This window comes from Electrophorus electricus, chromosome 13 (genome assembly GCF_013358815.1).
Source record: "Electrophorus electricus isolate fEleEle1 chromosome 13, fEleEle1.pri, whole genome shotgun sequence".
NCBI classification, from domain to species: Eukaryota; Metazoa; Chordata; class Actinopteri; order Gymnotiformes; family Gymnotidae; genus Electrophorus; species Electrophorus electricus.
In genome coordinates, this window is record NC_049547.1 from 19,964,424 (window position 1) to 19,977,692 (window position 13,269).

Genomic DNA, 13,269 nt, shown 5'->3' on the forward strand with positions numbered 1-13,269 from the left:
AAGTGAACTTCACACGAAGCCTTTGTGTGGCAGGTCAGAGTTTATTGTTTGTATGCGGTAAGCTCGATTCATTTTACATAGAAATATTTGCTTTTACACAATATACCTTATTATTCCATACTTGAATTATACAAATATTTCAAATATCACCCAGTCCAGTTATAATTAAAGTATAACATGAAACATCTTAATGCAAAATTGACACAAACTAGGAATGATTATACAATTACATAGAATTGTTTCAATAAATTGTATAGTGTTATAGATCTCACAATGTCCAGGAATTCAGTGTTAAAATAATAGAAAAAAAAAATAATTCATATAAAAACTACCACCAAATCAAGTCAGCTGCAAAAGAAATAGTAAAACATAAAAATAGTTGTAAGAGTTCAAGCATTAGCTGTAGACAAACTGCACTGACACCTGATTATAAACACAGACTATATCCTTTGTGCACTTGTAATAAATATAATCTAATGGGTGTGTTCTGCTACTGCCATAGATTTGTAACCTTTTCACCAAAGTCTACCATAGGCTGAGTTATTGTATTCAATAATTCATTAATACGTGAGAGAAATACTTGAATCCTGATGAATTAATATTTTGAATTCAATAAATCCACATCTGAATATGGTTTTTGCACATTTGCATATTTTATAAGTAACATGCATTTATTTCCATTGGTCACACATTTGTGCTCCTTTTAATGCTAAGCAGCTCGACCTACCTTGGCATCAGTCTTACTGCTGCTGGCGTTTTAACTTAAAATAAACACTAAATATATTTACTAGCCGTTTGTGACGGTAAAATAAAACAGCTAGTGATTCGCTGGTCAAGGCACATGATTGCAGCTTGCAGGACCCAAGTGGGAGAACGGGTGTAGTTGCCACAGCGATGATGTCAGATGAGTTTAGTCTGCGTTGAAGCAAAAATAGTTTTAAAAGAACTCTCCATTCTAGTACTGTGGTGGGTATTGACGGCTGGACACAATATAATTTCAGATTACAATCACACTATGTACTCTATTATAGCATGTTCACAAGTTTGACAGATTATAGTGACAACTAGCTGAGATAAAACTAAAAATAGACACAAACACGTCGATCAGAGTTTATAGAGCAAAATTTCAGATACAATCCAGAGCAAGTTTTTTTTTTACCCTGCAAAAGCTGTTTCTTATGTTTAGCTGTTTCTTAAAGCTTTCTCATTTTATAATAGGCCAAGTGCACATTATCTCCTGATTCTCTCTTTAAATCATTCACATTTATTTTCTAGTTTTCAGTCTGTTTTAATACTCACCTCACTCTCCTCTTTCAGTTCTTTTTCTGAACCACTCACAACTTCCTCCATGTCTTCTACCTCCTTTTTCAAACATTTCAACAATGCCTCCGGCTCTGCCTTAGTTTCATTCCTTGTTAGATGTATTTTGGCAATTGTACAAATTTCAAGGGCATTTATGAGTCTTTTTTTTGTGACCTTAATGTGAGCTGAAGCCTGTACTGGCAGGTGAAAGACTACACTAACCTGATCCCATACGTAGAACACATGGGACGGTAGATATTCGAGCTCCCCTGATAAAAACTGATACCTGTGAGTTTCTGAAATAGCTTGTGCTTTCCAGATAATTTTCCCATCACGGTAACCAACAAATTTACTATCTTCAAGAGCTGGGAACGCTCCAAAATGTTCGTTATACTCAGGGCTGTGAATCAGCACAGCGTACACAATCTCCTGTTTATAGGCGATGGTCTTAAACACTCTGAGTACTGGCTCCTTTCCTCCGCAGTTCTGCTCTTTGTACCGTTCCAGCAGCTCGGCCAGTGGAAACGTAAAGCGATAATTGCCATAGCGGGATTCGTGAGTTTGGAACAGTGGTGATGTGGTGAACTTTTTCAGAAACGGTTCCTGGCTTTCATATGAGCTTGTTGCTTTATTCGTCTCTAAGTAGCGTTTTTCTGCAGAATTAATTTCCTCGTCAGTAATTTTCAAATCCCACCATGAGAATTCGGTGTTATTTGGCCTGAATTTCTCTGACTTCCATATCTCAAGTAATGCATTTTTCTCAGTGACATGTGCTACATTTGCAACATGGAATTCAACTGGCTTCGGATAGCTTTGAATGGTTTTACTCAAGTAATCTAGCATCCTTGGTTTCTCGCTGTAGATTTTTGACCCCTGATTCGTACTGCCCAGCTCACATAGCTTATTCCATATTGTACAATCTTTCTGAAATTCCAATTTCAGGTCATCTATGCTCAGGTGCCGGCCCTCGACTGAGATTTCAGTGATGAAACGTGAATTTCGCGTCACCTTGAAATCCACCTGGAACATTAGATGTGATTACAGTCACATAGAAGAAATAAGAAAAAAATATTGGTATGGGATTTAGAACCCCTGAAAAGGTTCAAAACAATCTTTGTGATGTTTATCTTGGCAGTCTAACACTATGAGCTTCTTTCTGACCTCAGTATTTTTAGGATGCAGTTTAAGACAAGTACATTTAGATGAGGCATTTGGATATCTAAGTATTTAAGTAACGTTCTTATTATTCAATTAGTCACATTCTGTAAATTAGATATCCCATTTTTACATGAAAGTTCCATTTGTTTTGTTACGGAATTATTTCCCTATTAGTTCCTTACCTGGTCATGATCAGGATTTGCCATTTTATTGTATGGTTCAAAGAAGTACAGTTCTGCAACGGACTACTCTGAGTCGCGTCACTCCGTTATTATACCCTGGACTCTCCCTCCGCCCACTGCAACAGTCATTGTGCAAAAATCGAAACTTAGAGCTACAACCGAAACTGAACAGTACTTGTGCAGGAATTGAAACTTAGAACTAATACCAAAACTGAACAGAATTTTTGTAAACTTTACATGAGTATTGGCTAATTCTGGTCACAGTTCTTAGGGGCAGGGTCATTTCATAAGCTCAGCCAACAGATATGTAAAGTGATAACTGGCTTTTTGTCAGGTTAGAATAGCGTTGCTGTAATAAGATCTTCTATTTATCAATGACAAGTGACTTTGCCATTATATCAATGATGGTATCACTGAGAAATAGTAACCATAGAAATAGTAACAGCTTTCTCAATGTCTAAAAGAAATTCTGATCACCCAGGTTTTTCCTAGAACTTCATAGAAATTCTGAGGTAAGAGATTCAGACACATTAGTATAGTACTAACAAAGTTTAACTATACAGAAATTGTATAAAAGAATATTGTTCATTGAATAAAGAAAAACAGAACACCAGTGTACACTTGTTGATTGGTTCTCCAATATAACGACCAAGCTAAAATTTCAAAATTATGTACATTTTTGAATTGAAAAGATTTGGGAGGGAAAAAGAGAGTAGGACTAGTTCAACAGGAAATGCCAGAACTGTCCCTTGTTCAGTAATATCACAGCATGAAGACTAAAACACCATACCAACACTGCAGAGGAAAATGAGGGAAAAAGCTTTATATTTACATACAGTATTCCTGATTGATTATCTGGGAATCACAGAAACCGACCGTGCACGTATGCCAGATTGTGGCATGCAGTATGCCAGCTCTTGTCTTGTATTGGTTCAGCTGAGTTTGAAGTGAGAAGATGGAACCAAAGGCTTAATCCAGGAACAGGTCTTCAAAGCTTCACCCTGAAGTTCACCCTGAAACATGAGGTGTTGTGATTTACAGAGGTGCACATCTGGCCCTCCGTGCTGATTGGGTGTAGGGCTGGGCAGTCTCCAATCGTGTCACATCTGGCCCTCCGTGCTGATTGGGTGTAGGGCTGGGCAGTCTCCAATCGTGTCACATCTGGCCCTCTGTGCTGATTGGTTCTGTGGGCCATTTCCCATCTCACTCCTTCACAGGCCTGCATTTTAACTAGACATGAAAGTCCACTTTATGTTCTTGCCATATAACAGGCGTATCGTGCAATACTGAACAAATGTACTCGGAATACAAATAACAATAAACACAATTGTGAATCTCTAATAGTGCACAGACCGTGTTGGCAGGAGGGCTCTGGAATTGCCAATCTTCTGTCCAGAAGGCTCACTTCATCTCAGTACTAGCCTCCCTCCACTTCCTGGCTCCATCAGAAACATGGATCACCCCTGGGAACTCGGCTGCCCTGTCCTCTGCCTCTTCATTCACACATTCTCCAAGGTATCTCAGCAGGTGGCGGCACTGGATTACCATCGTCTCAAAAGTGGCGTTTCGCTCCACTTTCCTTTCCTCTACTCTTTCAATCTCTTCTTTTGAATTTCACGCTATTACACTGTCTTTTCCCGCAAACTTAACATCATTGTCATCTACCGCCCTCCAGGTTCCCTAGATAACTTCATTGATGAGCCTGACGCCCTCCTGAGTCAATTCCTCATTGAAGGAAACCCACTCATTTTCCTTGGTGACTTAAAAACTTCCATCAGACGAGCTACATTCCTCCTGCATCCTTCCACTGTTGATGTCATTTGACCTTGTCCTCAACCAGTGTCCTCCGACTCAGAGTGGGCAACATTCTGGACCTGATTTTCACTCGGACCACCACAACATCGGACATCATGGTCACCCCCTTCCACCTCTCAGACCATCACATTCTCTTTCCATCTATACCTCCCCAACATGTTCTTCCTCCTTCTGTCGCAATCTGCACTTCATCACTCCTTCGTCCCTTCCGTTTTGTCCACCGTCCCTCACCCTCTTTCTTCTCTCTCTCTGGACACGGTCACTAATACTGTCCTTTCTATGTTCTCCTCATCGATTAATCTTCTGTGCCCTATCTATTCTAGACCTGCTAAGTCCTCCCCACCTAACCCCCTGGCTAACAGAAACAGAGAGGCAGTGGAGGGAACCTCACCTAGATTCAGACCTCAACTCATACCAGTTTTCCTTTCTAACTTCTTACTGGAAGTAACATCTGCAAATTCTACAGAATCAGCCCTCATAGCAGAGAAACGTCATGCTGCTAAAGCTGCCAAACTGTCACCGGTCTTGATTTTTCTGGCCATTTTGGCATCCTTTGACACATTAAACCACGACATTCTCTTCTCTCCAGCCTGGGAAGACGAGCATAGAGACTATTCTCCATCCTGGCTCCCAGATGGTGGAACGAACTTCCGCTGGCAGTACGGACAGCAGAGTCCCTTGCAGTCTTCAAACACAGACTTAAGACTCATCTATTTGTGGAATATTTTAATGACCACTGCATTGTGACTGCAGCTTTAATTCTACCACCCAGACCATTTAGAACACAGAACGTTGAACATATTGCAGCAGAGCAGTTTTGTTTTCAAGCAGGTTTTATTCTTCAACGATAGCAATAACTTCACAAACATTCCTTATAGTACTGATTCAAAGAAGGCCTCTGTGCTCTGAGTGTGCAAACTCATCTAAATCAATCCACCAAATAACCCCCAGACCCCTGCCTGGGGCGAGCGGGGCATTAAGGTTGAAATGCTCAGAAGCTTTGTTTATGCGAACTTTTTTTTTTCTTTTTCAGATGCTGCCCACCAAATTTCTTTTCAACTTAAAATGTGGTTCTAGCCATTATAGAGACTGAATATAGCAGTGCAAACAAGACAACATGGAGTCATAAACGGTTGCCACAGTAACCTAACTGCTCTGCCAGTATCTCCAGGTAGGATGGGTGGAGTTCGAAACAGTTATTCCGACCTGCCTAATTGTAATAACTGGAAAAAGTGTGTCGTAGCTTGCTTCGCGGTGCTTCCCAAACACCGTGTGTTCGGGAAGTCTGATTAATAAACAGCTGCTAGTGCTGAAAGGAACAGCGGTGCTTCATTTATGGTGTCACTTTCATCAGTTACGTTTTGCGCAACTGCTCTAGAATTAAGCAATCCCAGCGAGGACAACCACTTCTCGTCAAGTGAAGAACTGCTTGAGTCACTGCCGAGTCACTAAAGTTTCTACCAAGCCTTCTCCAAATATGCTGACTCATGTTCCCGTCAAATGTTCTGTTAACAAATTGACAAACATCCAGCATTTCTGACCATGCACCGACATGTTTGGTGTACAACACTCACGATCAGTAATCAGTTTTGGTTAAACAAATTGGACTCCCTTTCACAACTGTGTAGGACTTCCAGGTTGATTTAAAAACAGAAACAAGCAGAATCTCAGCGCAGGCAGAAGTGACGCAAGTCTTTATCAGGCAGGCGCTGTGAGATAAAAGTGTGGTATTTAAATATTCACATGGCCAGGATACCATTCTAGACCACACTGCTCTTCTGTGAGCTTAAACCCGAGAATTCCTGAGTTGGACTTGTACAGTATGCAATTTCATAGCTTAGAAGATGTGGAAAAATTCATTTGTAATTTGTTTCAATTATCCACATTTGACCTTCAAAAAACTCAGAAGATCTGAGAAAAGAAAAAAAAAAAGTCATCTAACGTTATCAGGCAAACACGGACAAGGTCTCAATGAAACTTTCAGTTATGGTTTGAATTGTGTCTGTCAGGTTATGTCCCCATCTTAAAACAGCAATCAAGGAGCATGCACGCACGCACGCACTCTCATACATACACACGCACACACGCACACTCTCATACATACACACGCACGCGCACACGTACACTATTGCGCACACGCACACCCCCCCCCACTCATACGCGGGCACGCACACCCACCCCCCCACTCATACGCGGGCACGCACACCCACCCCCCCACTCATACGCGGGCACGCACACACACACACACCCCCCCACTCATACGCGGGCACGCACACACACACACACCCCCCCACTCATACGCGGGCACGCACACACACACACACCCCCCCCCTCATACGCGGGCACGCACACACACACACACACCCCCCCACTCATACGCGGGCACGCACACACACACACACCCCCCCCCCACTCATACGCGGGCACGCACACACACACACACCCCCCCACTCATACGCGGGCACGCTCACACACCCCCACCCCCCCACTCATACGCGGGCACGCACACACACCCCCCCCCCCCCACTCATACGCGGGCACGCACCCCCCCCCCCCACTCATACGCGGGCACGCTCACACACCCCCCCCCCCACTCATACGCGGGCACGCACACACACACACCCCCCCACCCATACGCGGGCACGCACACACACACAGACACTATTACAAACACACTCTTATACACACGCACGCACGCACACACAGACACTATTACAAACACACTCATACACACACTATTACAAACACACTCATATACACACGCACGCACTCACACACACACTATTACAAACACACTCATACACGCATGCACACACACAATTACAAACACACTCATACACACTCACACAATGTAAGAAAGAGTAACAGGATCTCTGGGGAACTCTATCTTGTCACTTTGTACTCACTGATGAAACTCATCCTGGCCAATTACGGCCAGTTCACCCCACCACAAAACTTATTCTTTTAAACGCTACCAAAACACAAGGTTCTCTCAATGTAAACGGTTTCACTTAAATTTACATTTTTTTGGCATGTTTGATTGGTTGCACTATGCTGAATGCGTGCGAGTGTATTCAGAAACCAGCGTTTGATCGGCTGCTTGCCAACATTTCATTCACCTTCAAACCTTTTATATATCAGAGTGCCGACATGACTTCTACCCCTCGTAAGTACACACTATGCATGCAGAAGGAGCCACCCTGGACTTAGACCTGCAGTCTTACTCCAGTAAAACGTGGATCTGGTCCAAAAAAACAGGAACCTGAGAGGGAAGAAAACAGTTATGTACGTACAAAGGTGTTCTTAACAACTTGCTTCTGTATGAAAGAGATGCGGCCACTACTTTAAGACAACCGTCCTCTGGTGCAGCGTCGTTCGGCTCGACTGGACGCCGTGTTTGTTTGTTTTTTTAAAAAAAAAAACAACAACCCACGAAGGTGACGAAGTAAGGGCGGGCAGCCAGAACCAGCGAGCAGGACCCCGTGTTTTTAACCCACGCCACGGGATACTGACTGACGCAGCTGAGGAACTTAGCTTAGCCGAGCCTCAGCTACACCACACACACACACACTTAAGCTACAACAGCAGCTGCAGTTTAAAATGTCCCCAACGTTACACGAACGTTGCCTTGGTCGTCCAGCTGGCCGCCTAAGCCCAGTAAAAGCAAGAACAGCGCCCTTACATAACGTTACTGTTCTGGTTGTAGCTCTTCTGTCAACCATCCCGTTAGACAGCGCAGCTAACGTTAGCCAGCTAGCTAGCTAGCTAGCTAGGGGTGTTGTTGCTAGGCTACCTGTCAAAGCAACGTTACCCGAGTCTTACCTGCGTTCACCCTTTATTATCTCTCACGGTGAGCAAAGGGGAACTTATAACTCGCTATTTCGCGACTATCCTCGCTGCTGTCCTTAGACCCTTGGCCGAGATTCACGTACCGGTCACCGTTCCGCGATCATCCGTGCACCACCCGAAGGTTCCCGTTCCCTGCGCATCGTAAAGAAGCCGCCAGACGTCGGCGCTGCAGCGCCACCTGCCGGCGCCTTTTTCAAGTGAACTTCACACGAAGCCTTTGTGTGGCAGGTCAGAGTTTATTGTTTGTATGCGGTAAGCTCGATTCATTTTACATAGAAATATTTGCTTTTACACAATATACCTTATTATTCCATACTTGAATTATACAAATATTTCAAATATCACCCAGTCCAGTTATAATTAAAGTATAACATGAAACATCTTAATGCAAAATTGACACAAACTAGGAATGATTATACAATTACATAGAATTGTTTCAATAAATTGTATAGTGTTATAGATCTCACAATGTCCAGGAATTCAGTGTTAAAATAATAGAAAAAAATAATTCATATAAAAACTACCACCAAATCAAGTCAGCTGCAAAAGAAATAGTAAAACATAAAAATAGTTGTAAGAGTTCAAGCATTAGCTGTAGACAAACTGCACTGACACCTGATTATAAACACAGACTATATCCTTTGTGCACTTGTAATAAATATAATCTAATGGGTGTGTTCTGCTACTGCCATAGATTTGTAACCTTTTCACCAAAGTCTACCATAGGCTGAGTTATTGTATTCAATAATTCATTAATACGTGAGAGAAATACTTGAATCCTGATGAATTAATATTTTGAATTCAATAAATCCACATCTGAATATGGTTTTTGCACATTTGCATATTTTATAAGTAACATGCATTTATTTCCATTGGTCACACATTTGTGCTCCTTTTAATGCTAAGCAGCTCGACCTACCTTGGCATCAGTCTTACTGCTGCTGGCGTTTTAACTTAAAATAAACACTAAATATATTTACTAGCCGTTTGTGACGGTAAAATAAAACAGCTAGTGATTCGCTGGTCAAGGCACATGATTGCAGCTTGCAGGACCCAAGTGGGAGAACGGGTGTAGTTGCCACAGCGATGATGTCAGATGAGTTTAGTCTGCGTTGAAGCAAAAATAGTTTTAAAAGAACTCTCCATTCTAGTACTGTGGTGGGTATTGACGGCTGGACACAATATAATTTCAGATTACAATCACACTATGTACTCTATTATAGCATGTTCACAAGTTTGACAGATTATAGTGACAACTAGCTGAGATAAAACTAAAAATAGACACAAACACGTCGATCAGAGTTTATAGAGCAAAATTTCAGATACAATCCAGAGCAAGTTTTTTTTTTACCCTGCAAAAGCTGTTTCTTATGTTTAGCTGTTTCTTAAAGCTTTCTCATTTTATAATAGGCCAAGTGCACATTATCTCCTGATTCTCTCTTTAAATCATTCACATTTATTTTCTAGTTTTCAGTCTGTTTTAATACTCACCTCACTCTCCTCTTTCAGTTCTTTTTCTGAACCACTCACAACTTCCTCCATGTCTTCTACCTCCTTTTTCAAACATTTCAACAATGCCTCCGGCTCTGCCTTAGTTCCATTCCTTGTTAGATGTATTTTGGCAATTGTACAAATTTCAAGGGCATTTATGAGTCTTTTTTTTGTGACCTTAATGTGAGCTGAAGCCTGTACTGGCAGGTGAAAGACTACACTAACCTGATCCCATACGTAGAACACATGGGACGGTAGATATTCGAGCTCCCCTGATAAAAACTGATACCTGTGAGTTTCTGAAATAGCTTGTGCTTTCCAGATAATTTTCCCATCACGGTAACCAACAAAGTTACTATCTTCAAGAGCTGGGAACGCTCCAAAATGTTCGTTATACTCGGGGCTGTGAATCAGCACAGCGTACACAATCTCCTGTCTATAGGCGATGGTCTTAAACACTCTGAGTACTGGCTCCTTTCCTCCGCAGTTCTGCTCTTTGTACCGTTCCAGCAGCTCGGCCAGTGGAAACGTAAAGCGATAATTGCCATAGCGGGATTCGTGAGTTTGGAACAGTGGTGATGTGGTGAACTTTTTCAGAAACGGTTCCTGGCTTTCATATGAGCTTGTTGCTTTATTCGTCTCTAAGTAGCGTTTTTCTGCAGAATTAATTTCCTCGTCAGTAATTTTCAAATCCCACCATGAGAATTCGGTGTTATTTGGCCTGAATTTCTCTGACTTCCATATCTCAAGTAATGCATTTTTCTCAGTGACATGTGCTACATTTGCAACATGGAATTCAACTGGCTTCGGATAGCTTTGAATGGTTTTACTCAAGTAATCTAGCATCCTTGGTTTCTCGCTGTAGATTTTTGACCCCTGATTCGTACTGCCCAGCTCACATAGCTTATTCCATATTGTACAATCTTTCTGAAATTCCAATTTCAGGTCATCTATGCTCAGGTGCCGGCCCTCGACTGAGATTTCAGTGATGAAACGTGAATTTCGCGTCACCTTGAAATCCACCTGGAACATTAGATGTGATTACAGTCACATAGAAGAAATAAGAAAAAAATATTGGTATGGGATTTAGAACCCCTGAAAAGGTTCAAAACAATCTTTGTGATGTTTATCTTGGCAGTCTAACACTATGAGCTTCTTTCTGACCTCAGTATTTTTAGGATGCAGTTTAAGACAAGTACATTTAGATGAGGCATTTGGATATCTAAGTATTTAAGTAACGTTCTTATTATTCAATTAGTCACATTCTGTAAATTAGATATCCCATTTTTACATGAAAGTTCCATTTGTTTTGTTACGGAATTATTTCCCTATTAGTTCCTTACCTGGTCATGATCAGGATTTGCCATTTTATTGTATGGTTCAAAGAAGTACAGTTCTGCAACGGACTACTCTGAGTCGCGTCACTCCGTTATTATACCCTGGACTCTCCCTCCGCCCACTGCAACAGTCATTGTGCAAAAATCGAAACTTAGAGCTACAACCGAAACTGAACAGTACTTGTGCAGGAATTGAAACTTAGAACTAATACCAAAACTGAACAGAATTTTTGTAAACTTTACATGAGTATTGGCTAATTCTGGTCACAGTTCTTAGGGGCAGGGTCATTTCATAAGCTCAGCCAACAGATATGTAAAGTGATAACTGGCTTTTTGTCAGGTTAGAATAGCGTTGCTGTAATAAGATCTTCTATTTATCAATGACAAGTGACTTTGCCATTATATCAATGATGGTATCACTGAGAAATAGTAACCATAGAAATAGTAACAGCTTTCTCAATGTCTAAAAGAAATTCTGATCACCCAGGTTTTTCCTAGAACTTCATAGAAATTCTGAGGTAAGAGATTCAGACACATTAGTATAGTACTAACAAAGTTTAACTATACAGAAATTGTATAAAAGAATATTGTTCATTGAATAAAGAAAAACAGAACACCAGTGTACACTTGTTGATTGGTTCTCCAATATAACGACCAAGCTAAAATTTCAAAATTATGTACATTTTTGAATTGAAAAGATTTGGGAGGGAAAAAGAGAGTAGGACTAGTTCAACAGGAAATGCCAGAACTGTCCCTTGTTCAGTAATATCACAGCATGAAGACTAAAACACCATACCAACACTGCAGAGGAAAATGAGGGAAAAAGCTTTATATTTACATACAGTATTCCTGATTGATTATCTGGGAATCACAGAAACCGACCGTGCACGTATGCCAGATTGTGGCATGCAGTATGCCAGCTCTTGTCTTGTATTGGTTCAGCTGAGTTTGAAGTGAGAAGATGGAACCAAAGGCTTAATCCAGGAACAGGTCTTCAAAGCTTCACCCTGAAGTTCACCCTGAAACATGAGGTGTTGTGATTTACAGAGGTGCACATCTGGCCCTCCGTGCTGATTGGGTGTAGGGCTGGGCAGTCTCCAATCGTGTCACATCTGGCCCTCCGTGCTGATTGGGTGTAGGGCTGGGCAGTCTCCAATCGTGTCACATCTGGCCCTCTGTGCTGATTGGTTCTGTGGGCCATTTCCCATCTCACTCCTTCACAGGCCTGCATTTTAACTAGACATGAAAGTCCACTTTATGTTCTTGCCATATAACAGGCGTATCGTGCAATACTGAACAAATGTACTCGGAATACAAATAACAATAAACACAATTGTGAATCTCTAATAGTGCACAGACCGTGTTGGCAGGAGGGCTCTGGAATTGCCAATCTTCTGTCCAGAAGGCTCACTTCATCTCAGTACTAGCCTCCCTCCACTTCCTGGCTCCATCAGAAACATGGATCACCCCTGGGAACTCGGCTGCCCTGTCCTCTGCCTCTTCATTCACACATTCTCCAAGGTATCTCAGCAGGTGGCGGCACTGGATTACCATCGTCTCAAAAGTGGCGTTTCGCTCCACTTTCCTTTCCTCTACTCTTTCAATCTCTTCTTTTGAATTTCACGCTATTACACTGTCTTTTCCCGCAAACTTAACATCATTGTCATCTACCGCCCTCCAGGTTCCCTAGATAACTTCATTGATGAGCCTGACGCCCTCCTGAGTCAATTCCTCATTGAAGGAAACCCACTCATTTTCCTTGGTGACTTAAAAACTTCCATCAGACGAGCTACATTCCTCCTGCATCCTTCCACTGTTGATGTCATTTGACCTTGTCCTCAACCAGTGTCCTCCGACTCAGAGTGGGCAACATTCTGGACCTGATTTTCACTCGGACCACCACAACATCGGACATCGCGGTCACCCCCTTCCACCTCTCAGACTTTAATTCTACCACCCAGACCATTTAGAACACAGAACGTTGAACATATTGCAGAAGAGCAGTTTTGTTTTCAAGCAGGTTTTATTCTTCAACGATAGCAATAACTTCACAAACATTCCTTACAGTACTGATTCAAAGAAGGCCTCTGTGCTCTGAGTGTGCAAACTCATCTAAATCAATCCACCAAATAACC

At 41.9% G+C, this 13,269-nt stretch overlaps 2 protein-coding genes across 4 annotated transcripts; both read right to left on the minus strand.

Annotated features, from left to right (window-relative positions):
* Nucleotides 1–32: 32 nt before the first annotated feature.
* LOC118242318 lies at nt 33–8,421 on the minus strand. 3 transcript variants are annotated; one of them, XM_035532502.1, is made up of 4 exons: nt 8,390–8,421; nt 2,643–3,872; nt 1,300–2,322; nt 33–915 (listed from the first exon to the last, which is right to left on the minus strand). In XM_035532502.1, the coding sequence occupies exons 2-4, from the start codon at nt 2,664–2,666 to the stop codon at nt 901–903; spliced, it is 1,062 nt and encodes a 353-aa protein (XP_035388395.1). In that variant the 5' UTR covers nt 2,667–3,872; nt 8,390–8,421; the 3' UTR covers nt 33–900. The 3 variants fall into 3 exon arrangements, with proteins under 3 accessions (XP_035388395.1, XP_035388394.1, XP_035388393.1); XM_035532501.1 differs by lacking the exon at nt 8,390–8,421 and adding an exon at nt 3,996–5,622; XM_035532500.1 differs by lacking the exon at nt 8,390–8,421 and having other exon boundaries at nt 2,643–5,622.
* A 112-nt stretch (nt 8,422–8,533) lies between these two features.
* Nucleotides 8,534–13,124, minus strand: LOC113582165. The gene is made up of 3 exons (XM_035532499.1): nt 11,141–13,124; nt 9,798–10,820; nt 8,534–9,413 (listed from the first exon to the last, which is right to left on the minus strand). Exons 1-3 carry the CDS (start codon nt 11,162–11,164, stop codon nt 9,399–9,401), a joined length of 1,062 nt encoding a protein of 353 aa, XP_035388392.1. The 5' UTR covers nt 11,165–13,124; the 3' UTR covers nt 8,534–9,398.
* Between the last annotated feature and the right edge of the window lie 145 nt (nt 13,125–13,269).

Coding starts and splice junctions, on each gene's coding strand:
- LOC113582165 (XM_035532499.1), bottom strand. CDS start 11,164: ATGGCAAATCCTGATCATGACCAG. Junction 10,821..11,140: donor CAAATCCTGATCATGACCAG/GTAAGGAACTAA, acceptor CTAATGTTCCAG/GTGGATTTCAAGGTGACGCG.
- LOC118242318 (XM_035532502.1), bottom strand. CDS start 2,666: ATGGCAAATCCTGATCATGACCAG. Junction 2,323..2,642: donor CAAATCCTGATCATGACCAG/GTAAGGAACTAA, acceptor CTAATGTTCCAG/GTGGATTTCAAGGTGACGCG.